Below are 21,280 nucleotides of genomic sequence, written 5' to 3' on the forward strand. Positions count from 1 at the left end.
GTGTTGTGTGTGGAGTTCAGGGGTGTGTTGTGTGCAGAGTTCAGGGGTGGGGTGCATACAGGGTGCCGAGTTCAGGGGTGGGCTGCGTACAGAGGTCAGAGTTCAGGGGTGGGCTGCGTACAGGGTGCCGAGTTCAGGGGTGGGCTGCGTACAGAGGTCAGAGTTCAGGGGTGGGCTGCGTACAGGGTGCCGAGTTCAGGGGTGGGCTGTGTACAGGGTGCCGAGTTCAGGGGTGGGCTGTGTACAGGGTGCCGAGTTCAGGGGTGGGCTGCGTACAAGACGCCGAGTTCTGGGGTGGGCTACGTACAAGGTGCCGAGTTCAGGGGTGGGCTGCGTACAGGGTGCCGAGTTCAGGGATGGGCTGCGTACAGGGGGCAGAGTTCAGGGGTGGGCTGCGTACAGGGGGCAGAGTTCAGGGGTGGGCTGCGTACAGGGGGCAGAGTTCAGGGGTGGGCTGCGTACAGGGTGCCGAGTTCAGGGGTGGGCTGCGTACAGAGATCAGAGTTCAGGGGTGGGCTGCATACAGAGGTCAGAGCTCAGGGGTGGGCTGCATACAGGGTGCAGAGTTCAGGGGTGGGCTGCATACAGAGGTCAGAGTTCAGGGGTGGGCTGCATACAGGGTGCAGAGTTCAGGGGTGGGCTGCATACAGGGTGCAGAGTTCAGGGGTGGGCTGCATAAAGAGGTCAGAGTTCAGGGGTGGGCTGCGTGCAGAGGTCAGAATTCAGGGGTGTGTTGTGTCGGAGTGCAGGGTTTGGGGTTGTGCTATGCACAGTGTGCACTCCCAATGGAGCTCTGCCACATTCAAGCTGCAAAACTTGGTGCAAGGGCCACATGACCAGGCCCCGCGGGCCTTGTGTTTGACTCATGTGTTGTAACCCTTCTCCATAACCCGGCAGGGGTTGTAGCCCCTCCTATTTTACATTAAAAAAAAGTAATTTGTTGTAATCTGTGTCCCTGCTGGGGAGATTTCACATCACTTCCTGTCCTTTCAGGCTATAAAGGGAATTTTATTTTGAAGCGGACGCGCATTAAAATACCAGCGGAGGTTCTAACCCTTTCCCGCTCTATCCATAATTCCAAAACCTAAAAAAAAAAAAAAAAAATACATTTTTGGTTGGATTTGGTCTTTCGGCCTTTGATTAATGTCCCAATATTTCTCACTGTTATTGTGCGTGGCGTTCATCACAATCGAGTATAAGGGATGTTGGCGAGGGGGGAGGGGAGGCGTCCACCTAATGGATTGGTTTCCGACAACCGCCATCGACTGTTCCTAGTTAACTTCAGTAAGAAATTCGCCCTCTGCACCGAACAATCAGATATAATTTGAGGAGATCACTTTAATTCATGGATAATAAAATAATGGGTTCCCCAGACACGGCCGGAACGCCGCGCAGAATTCACTCGGAATATTACAGGATTTGCGGCTAATGATTTAAAACTCCCCGTCATCTCATTACAGCGCTAATGTAAACACCGCCGGAGCCGCGGAGGGGAGCGCAATCCATTGACTGCGAATACATTAGATAAATAAGCCCCAATTACATTAGAAGAGAGGCGGCTGTGAGGCGCCACGGTGGAGCGCGCGGCTCGGGGTTTAAAGGGGACCTGTCATGGCAATTATTACCGGGCACAGCTGAGGCTCCAGCCACGCCTCCTGTCATCGCCTGATTGGTGGAAGAGATACAGCCGGGAAATGTTGCTGCTGATTTCATGGCAAGTGTGTTCTTGTATTGTTCTGAGCAAACCATTGTAAACTGAACGATTGAATGGTCTGATATATAAAGAGTGTATTGGAAGAGCTACTCGTCCTGTGAAACTGCATGGACTTACTTCTGTGTGAAATGGAATGGTATTTGCCTATTTTCTCTCCAGGTCGAAAGTTACTCATTCATACAGAAGACAGTGAATCAAGATAACACCGCAATATGGCCACTAGATGAAGTTGATGATCATAGAAAATAAACATTTACTTCCAATGATCGTCAGCTCCATCTAGTGGCCAGTATTTACTTCCTTTGATCGTCCGCTCCCTCTAGTGGCCAGTATTTACTTCCTATGATCGTCAGCTCCCTCTAATGGCCAGTATTTGCATCCTTTGATTGTCCCCTCCCTCTAGTGTCCAGTATTTATGTCATTTGATCGTCTCCTCCCTCTAGCGGCCAGTATTCACTTCCAATGATCGTCAGCACCCTCTAGTGGCCAGTATTTACTTCCAATGATCGTCAGCTCCATCTAGTGGCCTATTTACTTCCTATGACCGTCTGCTCCCTCTAGTGTCCAGTATTTACTTCCTATGATCGTCAGCACCCTCTAGTGGCCAGTGGCAGTATTTACTTCCTATGATTGTCAGCACCATCTAGTGGCCAATATTTGCTTCCTATGATCATCGGCTCCATCTAGTGGCCAGTATTTACTTCCTATGATTGTCAGCACCATCTAATGGCAAGTATTTACTTCCCATGATCATTGGCTCCATCTAGTGGCCAGTATTTACTTCCTATGATCAGCTCCCTCTAGTGGCCAGTATTTACTTCCTATGATTGTCAGCTCCCTCTAGTGGCCAGTATTTATTTCCTATGGTTGTCAGCTCCCTCTATTGGCCAGTATTTACTTTGATTGATCATCAGTTCTGTCTAGTGGTCAGTATTTACTTCCTATGATCAGCTCCATCTAGTGGCCAGTATTTACTTCCTATGATTGTCAGCTCCATCTAGTGGCCAGTATTTATTTCCTATGATTGTCAGCTCCCTCTAGTGGCCAGTATTTATTTCCGATGATTGTCAGCTCCCTCTAGTGGCCAGTATTTATTTCCTATAATCGTCAGCTCCCTCTAATGGCCAGTATGTACTTCCTATGATTGTCAGCTCCATCTAGTGGCCAGTATTTACTTCCTATGATTGTCAGCACCATCTAATGGCAAGTATTTACTTCCCATGATCATCGGCTCCATCTAGTGGCCAGTATTTACTTCCTATGATTGTCAGCACCATCTAATGGCAAGTATTTACTTCCCATGATCATCGGCTCCATCTAGTGGCCAATATTTACTTCCTATGATTGTCAGCTCCATCTAGTGGCCAGTATTTACTTCCTATGATTGTCAGCACCATCTAATGGCAAGTATTTACTTCCCATGATCATCGGCTCCATCTAGTGGCCAATATTTACTTCCTATGATTGTCAGCTCCCTCTAGTGGCCAGTATTTATTTCCGATGATTGTCAGCTCCCTCTAGTGGCCAGTATTTATTTCCTATAATCATCAGCTCCCTCTAATGGCCAGTATTTACTTCCTATGATTGTCAGCTCCCTCTAGTGGCCAATATTTACTTCCTATGATTGTCAGCTCCCTCTAGTGGCCAGGGGGACATTAAAGTGTAAGCTCCTCTGGTACAGAGACTGATGTGACTGTGGGGGAGGGGACATTAGAGTGTAAGCTCCTCTGGTACAGAGACTGATGTGACTGTGGGGGAGGGGACATTAGAGTGTAAGCTCCTCTGGTACAGAGACTGATGTGACTGGTTCATTATTCATGATACATTTATATAGCTCTGACATATACCGCAGTGCCGTACAGAGATCACTGAGCCAATCACATCAGTCTCTGTACCAGAGGAGCTTACACTCTAATGTCCCCTCCCCCACAGTCACATCAGTCTCTGTACCAGAGGAGCTTACACTCTAATGTCCCCTCCCCCACAGTCACATCAGTCTCTGTACCAGAGGAGCTTACACTCTAATATCCCCTCCCCCACAGTCACACACTATTATTATTATACATTTATATAGCTCTGACATATACCGCAGTGCTGTACAGAGATCACTGAGAATGTGTGACTGTGAGGGAGGGGACATTAGAGTGTAAGCTCCTCTGGTACAGAGACTGATGTGACTGTGGGGGGACATTAGAGTGTAAGCTCCTCTGGTGCAGAGACTGATGTGATTGGCTCAGTGATCTCTGTACAGCACTCTGGTATACGTCAGAGCTATATGTGTGATACATTTCATAAGGAGTATATTAAAAAAAAATGTGTGTGTGTGTATATATATATATATATATATATATATATATATTGGTGGTTTTCATCATGTGACTATGCATGTACATTCGTTCTGCGCAAATGGGGAAAAAGCGAATAGTTTTAGGCTATTTTCTCACCTGTGCAGATGTTGTTCATTTATAGTAATGCAGAAAATACCACAATATGGCCACTAGATGGAGATGATCATAAGAAATACTTGTTTACTTTTTTGGTCATCTCCACCTAGTGGCCAAAATGCAATATTTTGCTAATTCACTCTATTCTGTATGAATGAATAACATTTGACATGTAGAGAAAACAGCCTAATAACATTGGGTTTTGCACCCATTCGCACAGAACAAATGTACATGAAGCATCATAGAACAAATCTGATTTTTTTTTTTATCAGTACACCCTATGGATCAAAATACTTTTATATGCACTTACCGACCACTTTATTAGGTACACCTGTTTAATTGCTTGATAACACAGTTTGCTAATCAGCCAATCTCATGGCAGCAATTCAATGTATTTAGGCATCTCTAGACGTGGTGAAGACGACTTGCTGAAGTTCAAACCGAGTATCAGAATGGGGAAGAAAGGGGATGGAAGTGACGTTCAACGTGGCAAGGTTGTTGGTGGCAGACGGGCCGGTCTGAGTATTTCTGGGATTTTCACACACAACCATCTCTCGGGATTACAGAGAATGGTGGGGAAAAGAGAACATTTCCAGTGAGCGGCAGTTGTGTGGAGGAAAATGCCTTGCTGAGGTCAGAGGAGAATGGACAGACCGGTTCCAGATGATAGAAAGGCAACAGTAACACAAATAATCACTCGTTACATCCAAGGTATGCAGAATACCATCTCTGAACGCACAACACATCCAACCTTGAAGCAGATGGGCTACAGCAGCAGAAGGCCACACCGGGTGCCACTCCTGTCAGCTAAGAACAGGAAACTGAGGCTACAATTGGCACAGATCACCAACATTGGACAATAGAAAACTGGAAAAACGTTGCCTGGTCTGATGAGTCTCGGTTTCAGCTGCAACATTCAGATGGTAGGGTCAGAATTTGGCACATGGATCCATCCTGCCTTGTATCACCGCTTCAGGCTGGTGGTGTAATGGTGTGGGGGAGGAGGGGGGTAATGGTTCAGGCTGGGGGTGGTGGTGTATTGTTGGGGGGGGAGGAGGAGGGGGGTAATGGTTCAGGCTGGGGGTGGTGGTGGTGTAATGGTGCAGACGAGGAGGTAATGGTTCAGGCTGGTGGTGGTGATGTAATGGTGTGGGGGGGTCTTGGCACACTTTGGGCCCCTTAGTACCAATTACGTATGGTTTAAACCCCACCCCCTACCTGAGTATTGTTGCTGACCATGTCCCTCCCTTTATGACTACAGTGTCCCCATCTTCTGATAGCTCCTCCCAGCAGGATAATGCACCATATCACAAAGCTCCAATCATCTCACCACTGGTTTCTTCAACATGACAATGAGGTCACTGTCCTCCAATCAGGGCCAGGACAAGGGGTGGGCGGCAGGGGACGGTTGCCCCTGGACACAATGGTTTATTGCAGGGATGGGGGGGCCTTGACACTAACCCTAAGGGAAGAAGGGGGGGGGGCGCAGTTTGGCATCCTTGCCCTGGGCGCTGGATGACCTTGTCTTGGTACTGCCTAAGCCCCCTTTGGATGGAGCGATGTGCATGGAAGCCTCGGCTGTCCCAGGTCTCTCTCGCCTCATTGGCTGTCAATCTCAGCTGGTGAGCCAATGAGGAGAGAGCAGGGGCGGGTCCAAGCCATGGCTCTGTGTCCTAGAGCGGGGCTCGGGAATTAGCATGCAGCTTGCTATTGGGGCACTGATCAAAGGGGAGGAGTCAGGAGCGCTAGCAGGAAGAGAAGGCTCTTGACTGCTCTGTGCAAAACCATTACACAGAGCAAGGGATGGGATAAGGGGTAAGCAGGAAGGGCAGCTGCCTTAGGCACTGTGGTATCATTTGAGGTGGGGGGGGGGGGCACAGCAAGGAGATTGAGGGGGGAATGGATTTGTGTTTGGAGGAGGAAGGAATCTGGGGGGCAGCAGGGGGTAGGCAGAGATTTGTGCTGGTAGAGGAGATTTCAGCAGGAGGCAGATTTGTATGGGAGGAGGGAGAATTTATGCCTAGTCGGTATTCATGCAGATTAGTGCCCAATTTTTTTTTATGGGGGGGGGGGGGGTGGGGTATTTATGCTGACACATAATATTTATACATTTGGGGGGGGGGGCAGTTTGGGATGTTCACCCTGGGCTCTAGATTACCTTGTCCCAGCACTGACTCCAATGGCCTCCACACTCACCACATCTCATCCAAAGACATTGTGCTGCCTGGGTCCAAGAATGAAATGCTGCCCCTCCCCCCCCTAAAAAAAGAAATCACACCCACCAAAAGGCCTCCACATCCATTATTTTATATCATGATAATTAAAACTAAAATTTATCAAAAAGTCTGATTTACATGCAACAGCACCTTGTAGATATATGCAAAATTATATCTCATACCATTATGTTCCATTCCAAGGGGCAGGCTAGGCTAGGCAGGCCAGGCGGGCTAGGGTAGTATAGGGACAGGCTAGAGCAGCATATAAATAGGGTAGGGTGGTATATAAACAGGCTAGGGTAGTATAGGGACAGGCTAGGGCAGCATATAAACAGGGTAGGGCAGTATATAGACAGGATAGTATAGGGGCAGGCTAGGGTAGTATATAGACAGGCTAGGGTAGTATATGGACAGGCTAGGGTAGTATATAGACAGGCTAGGGTAGTATAGGGACAGGCTAGGGTAGTATAGGGACAGGCTAGGGCAGCATATAAACAGGCTAGGGTAGTATAGGGACAGGCTAGGGTAGTATATAGACAGGCTAGGGTAGTATAGGGACAGGCTAGGGCAGCATATAAACAGGCTAGGGTAGTATAGGGACAGGCTAGGGTAGTATAGGGGCAGGCTAGGGTAGTATAGGGACAGGCTAGGGTAGTATAGGGGCAGGCTAGGGTAGTATAGGGACAGGCTAGGGTAGTATATAGACAGGCTAGGGTAGTATAGGGACAGGCTAGGGTAGTATAGGGACAGGCTAGGGTAGTATAGGGACAGGCTAGGGTAGTATATAGACAGGCTAGGGTAGTATATGGACAGGGTATGGTAGTATAGGGACAGTCTAGGGTAGTATATAGACAGGCTAGGGTAGTATATAGACAGGGTATGGTAGTATATGGACAGGCTAGGGTAGTATAGGAGCGGGCTATGGTAGTATATGGACAGGCTAGGGTGGTATAGGGCCGGGCTAGGGTAGTATAGGGGCATCATGACACAAAACTGCTGGAAAAAAAAATCTTGGCTGTCAATTTGCTGGGTAAATAGAAGAGGAGAGGCCGCTGCGTTTCAATTTGCTGCCCCTTTCAAAGTTCCACCTGGGTCCAATGGACCAAGTGGAACCCATCATGCATGTGCAGCCGACAAATCTGCAGCAACTGCGTGATGCCATCATGTCACTATGGAGGAAAATCTCTGAGGAAAGTTTCCCACACCTTGTTGTATCTATGCCACCAAGAATGAAGGCAAAAGGGGGTCCAACCCGCTACTAGCAAGGTGTACCTAATAATAAAGTGGCCGGTCAGTGTATATTATATTAACAATAAAAGTCTAAAATCTTTAATTTCAGGTTTGTGCATTTGGCACCTTCTTCTCTCACGCCCACCCCCCATCCCCCCATCCCCCCATCCCCCCCGGTTGTGGTACAGAAGATGCGTTTTACTTCTATAAGCTCCTTCTGCCGGCTGATCTCCTGTTTTATCATTTATACTTCCCATCAATATTTCATGCTTTAATAAGTGGGCCTCTCTCGGCAGTAATATGCGATTCTGTCCCCCGTGTTTACTTTACCGGATCTTATCACCTCTCCGCGCTTCGCTGTTTAGCGTGTTGGATTCTGGACGCGGCGGAGGAACAGAGACAACGGCGTCTGTAGCTGTGCGGTCCTGGGGTGGTCATACCATCCTCCATAAATGGCTCCTGCGGGTTCTGGAAGGGCGGTGGGATATGATGGGGGTGATGGGGGGTGGTGGGATATGATGGGGGGTGGTAGGATATCATGGGTGGTGGTGGGATATGATGGGGGTGGTGGGATATCATGGGGGTGGTGGGATATGATGGGGGTGATGGGGATGGTAGGATATGATGGGGGTGGTGGGATATGATGGGGAGTGGTGGGATGTGATGGGGAGTGGTGGGATGTGATGGGGAGTGGTGGGATGTGATGGGGTTAGTGGGATGTGATGGGGGTGGTGGGATATGATGAGGGTGGTGGGATATGATGAGGGTGGTGGGATATGATGGGGTTGGTGGGATATGATGGGGTTGGTGGGATATGATGAGGGTGGTGGGATGTGATGGGGGTGGTGGGATATGAGGGTGGTGGGATATGATGAGGGTGGTGGGATATGATGGGGGGTGATGGGATATGATGGGGGGTGATGGGATATGATGGGGGTGGTGTGATATAATGGGGGTGGTGTCATATGATGAGGGTGGTGGGATATGATGGGGGGTGGTGGGATATGATGGGGGGTGGTGGGATATGATGGGGTTGGTGGGATATGATGGGGTTGGTGGGATATGATAGGGTGGTGGGATATGATAGGGTGGTGGGATATGATGAGGGTGGTGGGATGTGATGGGGGTGGTGGGATATGAGGGTGGTGGGATATGATGAGGGTGGTGGGATATGATGGGGTTGGTGGGATATGATAGGGTGGTGGGATATGATGAGGGTGGTGGGATGTGATGGGGGTGGTGGGATATGAGGGTGGTGGGATATGATGAGGGTGGTGGGATATGATGGGGGGTGGTGGGATATGATGGGGGTGGTGGGATATGATGGGGTTGGTGGGATATGTTTCAGGATGCGTACAGAAATGCGCCGCCCATGGTTACTGGCACCCCCACGTATCTGCTAACATGCGTGGTTTCGTGCCTGCCACTCCCCTTGAGTTGGTAGCACCGTGTTTTTTGGGGGGTGGTGGGATATGATGGGATATGATGGGATATGATTGGGGGTGGTGGGATATGATGAGGGTGGTGTGATATAATGGGGGTGGTGTGATATGATGAGGGTGGTGGGATATGATGGGGTTGGTGGGATATGATGGGGGGTGGTGTGATATGATGGGGTGGTGGGATATGATGAGGGTGGTGGGATATGATGAGGGCGGTGGGATATGATGCGGTTGGTGGGATATGATGGGGTGGTGGGATATGATGGGGTTGGTGGGATATGATGGGGGGTGGTGTGATATGATGGGGGTGGTGTGATATAATGGGGGTGGTGTGATATGATGAGGGTGGTGGGATATGATGGGGGTGGTGTGATATAATGGGGGTGGTGTGATATGATGAGGGTGGTGGGATATGATGGGGGCTGGTGTGATATGATGGGGTGGTGGGATATGATGAGGGTGGTGGGATATGATGAGGGTGGTGGGATATGATGGGGTTGGTGGGATATGATGGGGAGGGGTGGGATGTGATGGGGTTAGTGGGATGTGATGGGGATGGTGGGATATGATGGGGGTGGTGGGATATGATGTGAGGTGGTGGGATATGATGTGAGGTGGTGGGATATGATGGGGGTGGTGGGATATGATGGGGGTGGTGGGATATGATGGGGGTGGTGTGATATGATGGGGGTGGTGGGATATGAGGGTGGTGGGATATGATGGGGGTGTTGTGATATGATGGGGATGGTGGGATATGAGGGTGGTGGGATATGATGGGGTGGTGGGATATGATGGGGTTGGTGGGATATGATGAGGGTGGTGGGATATGGTGAAGGTGGTGGGATATGATGGGGTTGGTGGGATATGATGGGGTGGTGGGATATGATGGGGGTGGTGGGATATTATGAGGGTGGTGGGATATTATGAGGGTGGTGGGATATGATGGGGTTGGTGGGATATGATGGGGTGGTGGGATATGATGAGGGTGGTGGGATATGATGGGGGGTGGTGGGATATGATGGGGTGGTGGGATATGATGAGGGTGGTGGGATATGATGGGGGGTGGTGGGATATGATGGGGGGTGGTGGGATATGATGGGGTTGGTGGGATATGATGGGGGGTGGTGGGATATGATGGGGTGGTGGGATATGATGGGGGGTGGTGGGATATGATGGGGTTGGTGGGATATGATGGGGGTGGTGTGATATGATGGGGTTGGTGGGATATGATGGGGTGGTGGGATATGGTGGGGTTGGTGGGATATGGTGAGGGTGGTGGGATATGATGGGGGTGGTAGGATATGATGGGGGTGGTAGGATATGATGGGGTTGGTGGGATATGTTTCAGGATGCGTACAGAAATGCGCCGCCCATGGTTACTGGCACCCCCATGTATCTGCTAACATGCATGGTTTCGTGCCTGCCACTCCCCTCGAGTTGGTAGCACCGTGTTTTTCTGTGCAGCGCACTTTTGGAAAAGAGTCAGGGACTTCTTTTCCGTGTTTCTCGCACACGTAACACATGGAAATGGGCAAAAATCTCACAGAAACATGGGCGTGCTGAGTCGCACCTGTATAGTGTGAACCTCCACGCGCCCAGACGACGTCTTTTGATGACGAAACGCGTCGGCAGCACCAGACGCAACGTCCACACACGCCCCCATCTGTGCCGGCTTTACTTCCTATATGCTGTTTGGGAACTCGCGGGACGCCGCGATCGGACCCACAGTCCTCTGATTTATATGCCTGCTTGTACCGTCCTGCTTGTTGTGAGTAGTGTCTTTTAATAAATTCATCCTTTATGTATTACGGGATTACGCTATGGTTCTTTGTTATGTATTCCCCATATGTTACAATTGCCTGACCACTGCGGATCTAATATGAGGATTTGGATCTTCCCTGGCGCTGATTCCCTTTGGAGATACTGGAGCCTCATTGGTGTTATCTTATGCTTGGTCTCATTCATTTGTAGCCATCTTGCTTTGGTAAGCTGCCTCCCATTATTCTCACTCAGTGGTGTCCTTTCCCTGCACTTTCCTGGGTGTTACAAGGAAGGTCTCTTTACGTCACTGTTGGATTTTATTGAAGTTTGGAATTCTCACTTCTTTATTGATTTGGGACTTTACCATCAATACTTTTGGGACTTCACACATTATATTGTTTTTCACATATATCACAATATATAAGATGTTTTTGTACAATCCCCTAACCAAACTAATTAGGGGATTGGAGGACCTTAATTATGAAGAGCGTCTGCAATCGCTCGATTTATTCTTCCTGGAGAGGAGACGCCTGAGAGGGGACATGATAGCAATTTATAAATATCTCAATGGTGATCTCAGCTTAGAAAAAAAGCTGTTCAGTCGAAAGGATTGCATGGGGACTCGGGGGCATACAATGCGATTAGAGGAGAAGCGTTTTATCCTCAGGCAACGTGGGGGGTTCTTTACTGTTAGGGCTACAAGAGTGTGGAATTCTCTACCACAAGAGGTGGTTTCTGCGGAAAGTATGGTGGCTTTCAAAAGACTCTTAGACTTACATCTCAAGGATCAGAACATTCAGGGGTATGTGAGATGATTACGGCCACACACACCTACACAGGGGGAACTGGATAAGCGATTGTCTTTTTTCAACCTCACCTACTATGTAACTATGTAACTATGTATAGTGATTAGCGCTACACTTTTTTAAATATTTTTTAGTGTGAACCTCGCCTAAATAAATATTTTTAGTGTAAGCATTTGAATAAGACTTGGTATCTGCCTCTTGCAGATTATGTACAGCAGAGCTCAGACTGGAGGAGGGTGAAGTAGCACAATGAGCCAATCATGTGTGCTGCATTGCTTATATGCTAACAAGAGGATCAGCTCATCAGGTTGCTGCTTCTCCTTTTACTGGCCACTCACAGGCTGGGGGAGGGACAAGACCTGTAAATCTTACTGAATCGCAGCATAAAAAACGAAAATCAGTGTAAATCTCAGGACTGGATGGATAGAAATACAAGTCCTTTGGCAGGTAAATCAGCTCCCATATATGTGCAGAATTTCTTCACACATTTACCCGTTTGCCTGGAGTTCAGTTTTAAAAACGAATAGCAATCTTACAGACTTTAGGGGTCTGTTTATAAAAAAAATTGCTGTGTGACTTCATTCGCACAGCTTTTACGAATACTCGCTGTACCTTGTCTAATATGTGTATAGCCTGTGATTGTGAGCTCCATCTAGTGGCCATAGTATAGTTTTTTTTCCTGAAATACCACAACCAAACAAATACCAAGTTATTGCCACTAGATGGAGCTGACAGTCATAGGAAATACACATATTAGACACATTATGGCGATTATTTTTTGCGGCCATGCAATTGACCCCCTATCTGTGTCCATGTGTTGACAAGTAGGCCTCAGACGGGGGCCCTCTGTCTCCTGCCGCTTGATCACTGTTAGTAAGTTTTGGGTGGGTTCACCTTTGGCTTAGATCACACAGTTTTGCAGCAGCTTGTATGCTACATCCTCCATCCAGACATTAGAGAGCAGATATTTTATGCTGACCATGCTGAATTGTTATAATATGATAAGTTGGAAAGGTCCATACCTTTCACTTTGTACTGTCATGTTGCGGATGCAGTGCTGTATTTTGGCCTAGGCCAACAAGGCCCAGGCCTAGGGCAGCACTTTTCAGGGGGGCAGCAAAAAAGCCACCCCCCCTCCACCTGAGACTCTATTGGCCACTGGTTGCTAGAACCGCCTCTCTCACCAGCCTCTCTCTCATCGCTCTCTTGCTTTCTCTCTCTCATCCCCTCTCTCTCTCCCTCTCTCTCACCTCCCTCTCTCTCTTTCTCTCTCTCTCACTCCCTCTCTCTTTCTCTATCATCCCCCCCTCTCTCTCTCTCATCCCCACTCTCTCATCCCCCTCTCATCCCCCTCTCTCATCCCCCTCTCTCTCATCCCCCCATCTCTCTCTCTCTCTCTCTCATCCCCCCATCTCTCTCTCTCATCCCCATCTCTCTCTCTCTCTCATCCCCCCATCTCTCTCTCTCTCTCTCTCTCTCTCTCTCTCTCATCCCCCATCTCTCTCTCTCTCTCTCTCTCTCTCATCCCCCCATCTCTCTCTCTCTCTCATCCCCCCATCTCTCTCTCTCTCTCTCATCCCCCCTCTCTCTTATCCCCACACTCTCTCATCCCTTTCTCTCTCATCCCCCCTCTCTCTCACATCCCCCCTCTCTCTCTCACTCCCCTCTCTTTCGACCCCCCCCTCCCTCACCCACCCCCTCTCTCTCTCCCTTCCTCACCCACCCCCTCTCTCTCTCCCTTCCTCGCCCACCCCCTCTCTCTATTTCTCATCCCCCCTCTCTCTCTCCCTCCCTCACCCTTCCCCCTCTCTCTCTCCCTCACCCACCCCCCTCTCTCTCTCTCCCACCCCCTCTCATCCCCCATCTTGTGAGATCACAGGGGTTCATGCTTGTAGTCCTTCAATTTTGGAGGGAGACACATCTGTTAAAAAACGAGTGGGGAAAATTTACATAATGGGGGGGGGGTGCCCAATTTTAGTCTTGCCTAGGGCAGCACAAAACCAAAATACACCACTGTGCGGATGGCAGGTTCTCTTCAGGGTTCATTTGGACAAAAGGCTCAATTTGCAACCATCAGCTGGTAATAAGCATGCCTGAAGGCTACCGCTTCCATTACTATGAATCTCCTGCCCCAAGTCCACCACCAAGACCTTCATTCTATTTAGAAGTCCTAATAAGGGGGAACCTTTGAATCCTTGAAAGTCCTTGGCTACTTCTACAGATTCCACCTTAATTGTTGAAACAGATGTAGCTCTGAGCATCCAGAGGTAGCCACCAACCCTTCTGTCAGTTCATACCTGTCGTGTTGCTGATGACAGGTCCTCTTCAGGGTTCTCTTGGATAAAAGACCAGTATCAGCTGGTAATGAGCGTGCTTGAAGGCTACCTGTAAATCTCGTACCCAAGGTCCTCCACTATCTAAGACCTTCAATCCATTCTGATGTCCTAATGAAGGGGCCACCTTTTGGAGCCTTGAAACTCATTGGCTACTTATACAGATGCCACCATAATCATGGAAATATGCAGCTCTGGGGATCCAGCGCCACCTTCTGGAGGTACATACATACCTTTTTACTTTGCTGATGACAGGTCCTCCTTAGGGTTCTCTTGCATAAAAGGTTCAATTTGCAACCATCAGCCGGTGACTGGCATGCCTTAAAGCTACATTACTGTTACATTACTGTGAATCTTCTACCCTAAGTCCACCACTATTTAGGACCTTCAACGCATTCGGAAGCCCCCACTACCCTTCTGTAGGTCCATACATGTCACACTGCTGATGACAGGTCCTCTTTAGGGTTCTCTTGGATAAAAGGCTCAATTTCCAAGAATCAGCTGGTGAGGAGTGTGCCTAAAAGCTACCGGTTACATTACTGTGAATCTCCTACCTAAGGTCCACTACTATAGAAGACCTTCATTCCATTCTGAAGTTCTAATGGAAGGGGCAGCTTTGAACCCATAAACTTCAATGGCAACCTCTAAAGATTCCACCCTAATTGTGGAAACAGATGCAGCTCTGGAGATCCAGCGCCACCCTTCCATCCTTCTGAAGGTCAATGCCTGTGAGGCTGTCACTTTGCTGAGGACAGGTCCTCTCTAGGGTTCCCTTGGATCAAAGGATCAATTTTCAACCATTAGCCAGTGACTAGCGTGCCCAAAGGCTACCTGTTACATTATTATGAATCCCCTACCCTAAGCCGATCACCAAGAGCTTCATTCTATTTAAAAGTCCTAAAATGGAGGGGGCACCTTTGAACCCTTGAAACTCATTGGCTACTTATACAGATTTCATAATTGTGGAAATAGATGCAGCTGTGGGGTTTCAGCTCCGCCTTCTGGAGGTCCATACCTGTCAATTCATGTTGTCATTTTGTTGATGACAGATCCTCTTTAGGGTTCCCTTGTATCAAAGGTCAATTTGCAACCATCAGCTGGTGATGAGCATGCCTGAAGGCTACCTTTTTCATTAGTATGAATCTCTTACCCCAAGTCCACCACTAAGCCATTTATTCCATTCTAAAGTCCTAATAGATGAGGCACCTTTGAACCCTTGAAACTCATTGGCTACTTATACAGATTCCATCATAATTGTGGAAACAGATGCAGCTCCAGGAACCCAGCATCACCCATCTGCCCTTCTGGAGGTTCATGCCTGTCAATTTATGCTGTCACTTTGCTGATGTCAGGTTTTCTTTAGGGTTCCCTTGGATAAAAGGCTCAATATGCAACCATCAACTGGTTGTGAATGTGCCTGAAGTCTACCTGTTACATTACTGTCAAAAACCCCTTCCCAAAGTCCTCCACTATCTGAGACCTTCATCTCATTCTGAAGTCCCATCTACTACTCTGGAGGCCCAAAGCTGTCACTTTGCTCATGACAGGTCCTCCTTCCTCTGGGTTCTCTTGGATAAAAGGTTCAATTTGCAACCATCAGCTGGTGATTAACGTAAAAGTCTACTTGTTACATTACTGTGAATCTCCTACAAAAGCCCTCCACTATCTAAGACCTTCATTCCATTTTGAAGTCTCAACTACCCTTCTGGAGGCCCAAAGCTGTCACATTGCTGATGACAGGTCCTCTTTAGGGTTCCGTTCGATAAAAGGCTAATTTGCAAGTATCAGCTGGTGATGAGCATGCCTGAAGGCTACCTGTTATGTTACTGTGAATCTCCCACCTGAAGTCCACCATCAAGACCTTAATTTCATTCTATAGTCCCATCTACCCTTCTGGAGGCCCAAAGCTGTCACATTGCTGATGACATGTCCTCTTTAGGGTTCTCTTAGATAAGACTCCGTTTGCATCCATCAGCTGGTGGTGAGTGTGCCCGAAGGCTACCTGTTCCATTACTATGAATCTCCTACCCTAAGTCCACCACCAAGACCTTCATTCTGTTTAGGAGCCTTAATGGAGGGGGCACCTTTGAACCCCTAAAACTCATTGGCTACTTTTACAGTAATGTACATCTTCTGTCCTTTTTACTATTCACCTGAACCTCACCCCTTCTCCCCCTATTACCATTCACCTGAACCTCACCCCTTCTCCCCTTATTACCATTCACTGGAACCGCACACCTTCTCCCCCTATTACCATTCACTGGAACCGCAAACCTCTCTCCTTATTACCATTCACCGTAACCGCACACCTTCTCCCCCTATTACCATTCACCTGAACCACACACCTTCTCTCCTTATTACCATTCACCTGAACCGCACACCACCTCTCCCTATTAACATTCACCTGAACCGCACACCACTTCTCCTTATTACCATTCACCGGAACCTCACACCTTCTCTCCTTATTACCATTCACCGGAACCTCACACCTTCTCTCTTTATTACCATTCACCTGAACCGCACACCTTCTCTCCTTATTACCATTCACCTGAACCGCACACCTTCTCCCCCTATTACCATTCACCTGAACCTCACACCTTCTCTCTTTATTACCATTCACCGGTACCACAATTTGCAACCATCAGCTGGTGATTAGCGTAAAAGGCTACCTGTTACATTACTGTGATTCTCCTACTTTAAGTCAACCACTATCTAAGACCTTAATTCCATTCTGAGGTCCCAACTACCCTTCTAGAGGCCCAAAGCGGTCACCTTGCTGATGACAGGTCCTCTTTAGGACTCTGTTGGATTAAAGTCTACTTTGGTAAGTATCGGCTGGTGATGAGCATGCCTGAAGGCTACCTGTTATGTTACTGTGAATCTCCCACCTGAAGTCCACCACTAAGACCTTCATTCCTTTCTCTAGTCCCCATCTACCCTTCTGGAGGCCCATACCTGTCACTTTGCTGATGTCCTCTTTAGGATTCTCTTAGATAAGACTCCCTTTGCAGCCATCAGCTGGTGGTGAGCGTGCCCGAAGGCTACCTGTTCCATTACTATGAATCTCCTACCATTAGTCCACCACCAAGACCTTCATTCTATTTAGGAGCCTTAATGGAGGGGGCACCTTTCAACCCCTGAAACTTATTGGCTACTTTTTCCCAGATTCCATAATTTTGATAACAGTTGCAGCTCTGGGGCTCCAGTGCCGCCTCCTGGAGGTCCATTCCTGTCATTTTCCTGATGACAGGTCCTCTTTAGGGTTCCCTGGATAGAAGCACGGTGCAAATAAACTGGCAGGCCAAGCAGTAAACATTCATAATCTTTTAATTTCACACCAGTAATAAAATTGCATTACATTTTCATAAAATAAATGTTCCAGTTTATATACATAAAACAGACTGTACAGGAGCGTCCCCAGAACGCCACCCTCCCAAAATCCCTGACGAACATACAGGCAAACGCAGTGCTCAGCTAACCAGGCACGACTGTACACCTAAAAATCGCAACTGCTTCGTGGGGGGGACGGAGAGTACCACATCGTACACAGTCCTTGGGGGGTTCGGGAGGGGGCCAAAGATTTAAAAAAATATTGCAGGCGAGCCAACGGACACTTTGTCGCTGCTTGAGTGGCAGGACGGCCAATCAGAGGAGCTTTTGGCGAAGCCGCAATGCCAGTTGCTATTGGACTTGGGATTCGAAGCTCCCGTTGAGCTGCCCCTCTTCGTAGTCCATCTGGCACAGGATCATGTTGTTCTTCAGGAAAAACTTGTCCCCAACGCAGAACCTGCGGGAAGAAAACAGGGGATGGTTAAACACGGTGCCATTTCCCGGTGGGTACACCTTTCAACTTTTGGGGTGACTTTGGGTTTGTGTACACCAGACTTTCCCAACTGGGGCTCTGTGGAATTTCCGGGTTCCTTATCATCAGGGCTTTTTTTCTCAGAGAATAGGTGCAGGAACCCCCCTTCTAAGTCACCCCTAGTCTCCGCCCCCTACCCACCCCTGAGCACCAGCCCTTGGTTCCACCCCCTACCCACCTCCCAGTACTGCCCCTTTTAGAGAATGCGGAACCAAATATCATTCTGTGGTGCTAAGTAATTTGTATGCAACTTGTTAATGATAACAAAAATAGCAGTAAAATAGATCTTCTTCTCCCCCAGCAACAATAGTTTCTTCACACAACAATGCCCCCCCCTCTCAACAACAGATCCCTCCCAGTAGCAACAACACACACCCCTCCCCAGTAGCAACAATAGATCCCCCAGCAGCCAGAAACAATTTACCACTCTCTCAACAGTAGATCCCTCCCAGCAACCATAGACCTCCCCAGCAACAGTAGACCTCCATGCAAAAATAGAACCCCACAAGCGACAATAGATTCCACCAGCAGCAATCATCAATAGACCTAGATGCCGGTACAGCGTTGCCCCTTCTCTCCCTTTTACCATTCACCTGAACCACACACCTTCTCCCCCTATTACCATTCACCTGAACCGCACACCTTCTCCCCTATCACCATTCACCGGTACCACAAACCTTCTCTCCCTTTTACCATTCACCTGAACCGCACACCTTCTCCCCCATTACCATTCACCTGAACCGCACACCTTCTCCCCCTATTACCATTCACCTGAACCGCAAACCTTCTCTCCCATTACCATTGACCTGAGCCGCACACCTTCTCCCCTATCACCATTCTTCTAAACGGCACACCTTCTCCCCCTATTACCATTCATCTAAACCGCACACCTTCTCCCCCTATTACCATTCACCGGTACCACAAACCTTCTCTACCTTTTGCCATTCACCTGAACTGCACACCTTCTCCCCCTATTACCATTCACCTGTACAGTACACAGTCTCTCCCCCTATTACCATTCACCTTATCCGCACACCTTCTCTCTTATTAACATTCACCAGAACCGCACACATTCTTCCCCTTTAACCATTCCACTGAACCCCCCCCCCCCTGTGCATGCCTCTGATTGTGGTGCATTGATGTGTTGTGCAGTGGAGTAGCCCATTCCTTTAGTGAAATATCAGACCCCTGATGTCCCAGGTTTGAGACAGAGAAAGGGATTGAGGACAGAGAATCCTCAGTCTCTTTCCCTGCAGCCTCAGCTGCACTGGACAGTGAATGAATGTGCAGTGCTCTTTGCTGAGCAGCTTCTTGTTCATTGACAAACACAGTTTACTATGCTTCAGTCATGAATAAACACAGTGAGCGATTGGTACTGAACACACACTGTGTTCATTCAGAAAAGGAAGAGGCCAGTAAATGTCATCCTGTGCCTGCAGCAGCAGCTGGTGGGAGAGGAGAGAAGGAAAGGTGGCAGTGCTGTTGGGGGGTGGACAGCAGGTGGAATCTGCGCCACACAGGGGTGATTAGGGTGTGCCCAGGCACACAGGGGGCCTCAACAGCACAGGGAATCGGTGCGGTCGGGCGGAGGGGCAACTACAGAAGGAAGCCCTGTGCGGCTCTCTGCAGCAGCTGAAAGACCAATTCTTCCCCTCCTGCCAGCTTTCAGCTGCTGCAGGGAGAGACACAGACACAGGGCATCGTTCCTGTAATTACTTCGCTGACACCGATCCCCCCTCCCTGTTCTGCCTGATTATCCTCCCTCTCCCCTTGTGCCCCCCTTTCACTGTGCCCCCCTCAGCACTGCAAACTTTCCTGTCCTGTAAAAAAAAAAACAACAAATTGTTAAAAAAAAAAAAAAATTAAAACATTTAAATAAATTAATTTAAACAAAATTGTAAAATAAAATGTAAACATTTTTAAATAAATTATAATTTTTTTTATGTAAAAAACAATTAAAAATGGCTAATTCACACAGGTTCCCTGTTATGTTTGTGTCCGTTAATAATGATTTTAGTGTATTTTTTGTGAAAATATTGTCTTAATATATTCGGGGGGGGGGCTGCCAGGTAGGCTGTATGGGGGCCCCGTGATTTCTAACGGCAGCCCTGAATAGCACCACAACGCACTGCACATAGAGCAGGTAAAATGCGTCAATGTGTGTCCACGCATTTATTGCCGCAACACACAATGTGAATGAGACCTCAAGGAATTGTTCTTCCCCACGTGATTTCTTAAACCCAATCAGATCATTCTAGGCCGATGCACCGGCCCTATTCTACCCCTCGGCCCTTATCAATATCCTGCGCACTAAACAATCACATTGAACGTTCGGCGGGCGGATCGAGGCTCGTACCACCAACATGACGGTATAAAGGTAGCCGAGTCCTTCAAAGGGTTAAAGCGCAGAGTTAATTAACAGTCTTTGTGATTAATTTCAGGGGGACGTTGTGCTGCTTTAAGCTGCATTATGGAATTAATTGCCTGAGATTAATTGAAAGAATCTCTTAAAAAGCGACCCATTAATTGCACATTCCATTATGGAGAGCGGCGGCCATTCATTAGGTGACGTTCAGCTGCTGCAATACATCACGGACGGTGCAGGTACAGCGCACTCTCTCCAATCACCAGGGAGCCGAAAATATATATATATATATGAATACAGAGCATCCGGGAATTATTCACAGCGCTTCACTTCTTCCACATTTTGTTATGTTACGGCCTTATTCCAAAATTGATTCAATTCATTATTTTCCTCAAAATTCTACAAACAATCCCCCAGAATGACAACGTGAGAGAAGTTTGTTTGAAATCTTTGCAAATTTATTAAAAAAAAAAAAAAATGAAAAAATCCCAAGTACATAAGTATTCACACCCCTTGCCATGACACCACTCAAAATTGAGCTCAGGTGTCTCCTGTTTCCCCTGATCATCCTTGAGATGTTTCTACAACTTGATTGGAGTCCACCTGTGGTAAATTCAGTTGATTGGACATGATTTGGAAGGGCGCACACCTGTCTATATAAGGTCCAATGGTTAACCAGTTCTGGACTAGAATTAACCCTTAATTAACTTATTAATAAATAATATAAGTAATTTAGTATTATATATATATATATATATATATATATATATATATATATATATATAATATATATATAATAATATATTTTTTTCCCAAAATATTAATATAATTAATAAACAAATAATTAAGGAAAAACCCTTAACTAACCCTAATGACTGGGTCATATTGTACGATTCGGCGCGGCGTTACTTTTAACTGACAATTTCGCGGTCTTGGGACGCTGTACCCAAATAAAATTGATGTCCTTTATTCCAACAAACAGAGCTTTCTTTTGGTGGTATTTGATCACCTGTGCGATTTTTATTTTTTGCTCTATAAACAAAAAAAGAGCGACAATTCTGAAAAAAAACAAAAAAAAAAAACAATATTTTTCACTTTTTGCTATAA

At 47.6% G+C, this 21,280-nt stretch overlaps 1 protein-coding gene across 2 annotated transcripts in view; it reads right to left on the reverse strand.

The window, feature by feature from the left end:
* Positions 1 to 17,255: 17,255 nt before the first annotated feature.
* Positions 17,256 to 21,280, reverse strand: part of LMO1 (LIM domain only 1) — a 200,779-nt gene continuing 196,754 nt past the window's right edge. For both annotated transcript variants that reach the window (XM_082269802.1, XM_082269801.1), the window contains exon 4: positions 17,256 to 17,733. In XM_082269802.1, coding sequence (XP_082125928.1) covers positions 17,628 to 17,733 — 106 coding nt within the window. In that variant the 3' untranslated portion in view covers positions 17,256 to 17,627. The remainder of the gene's footprint in view (positions 17,734 to 21,280) is intronic.

Source organism: Pelophylax lessonae (genome assembly GCF_965119305.1).
Source record: "Pelophylax lessonae genome assembly, chromosome: 10".
Lineage (NCBI taxonomy): Eukaryota > Metazoa > Chordata > Amphibia > Anura > Ranidae > Pelophylax > Pelophylax lessonae.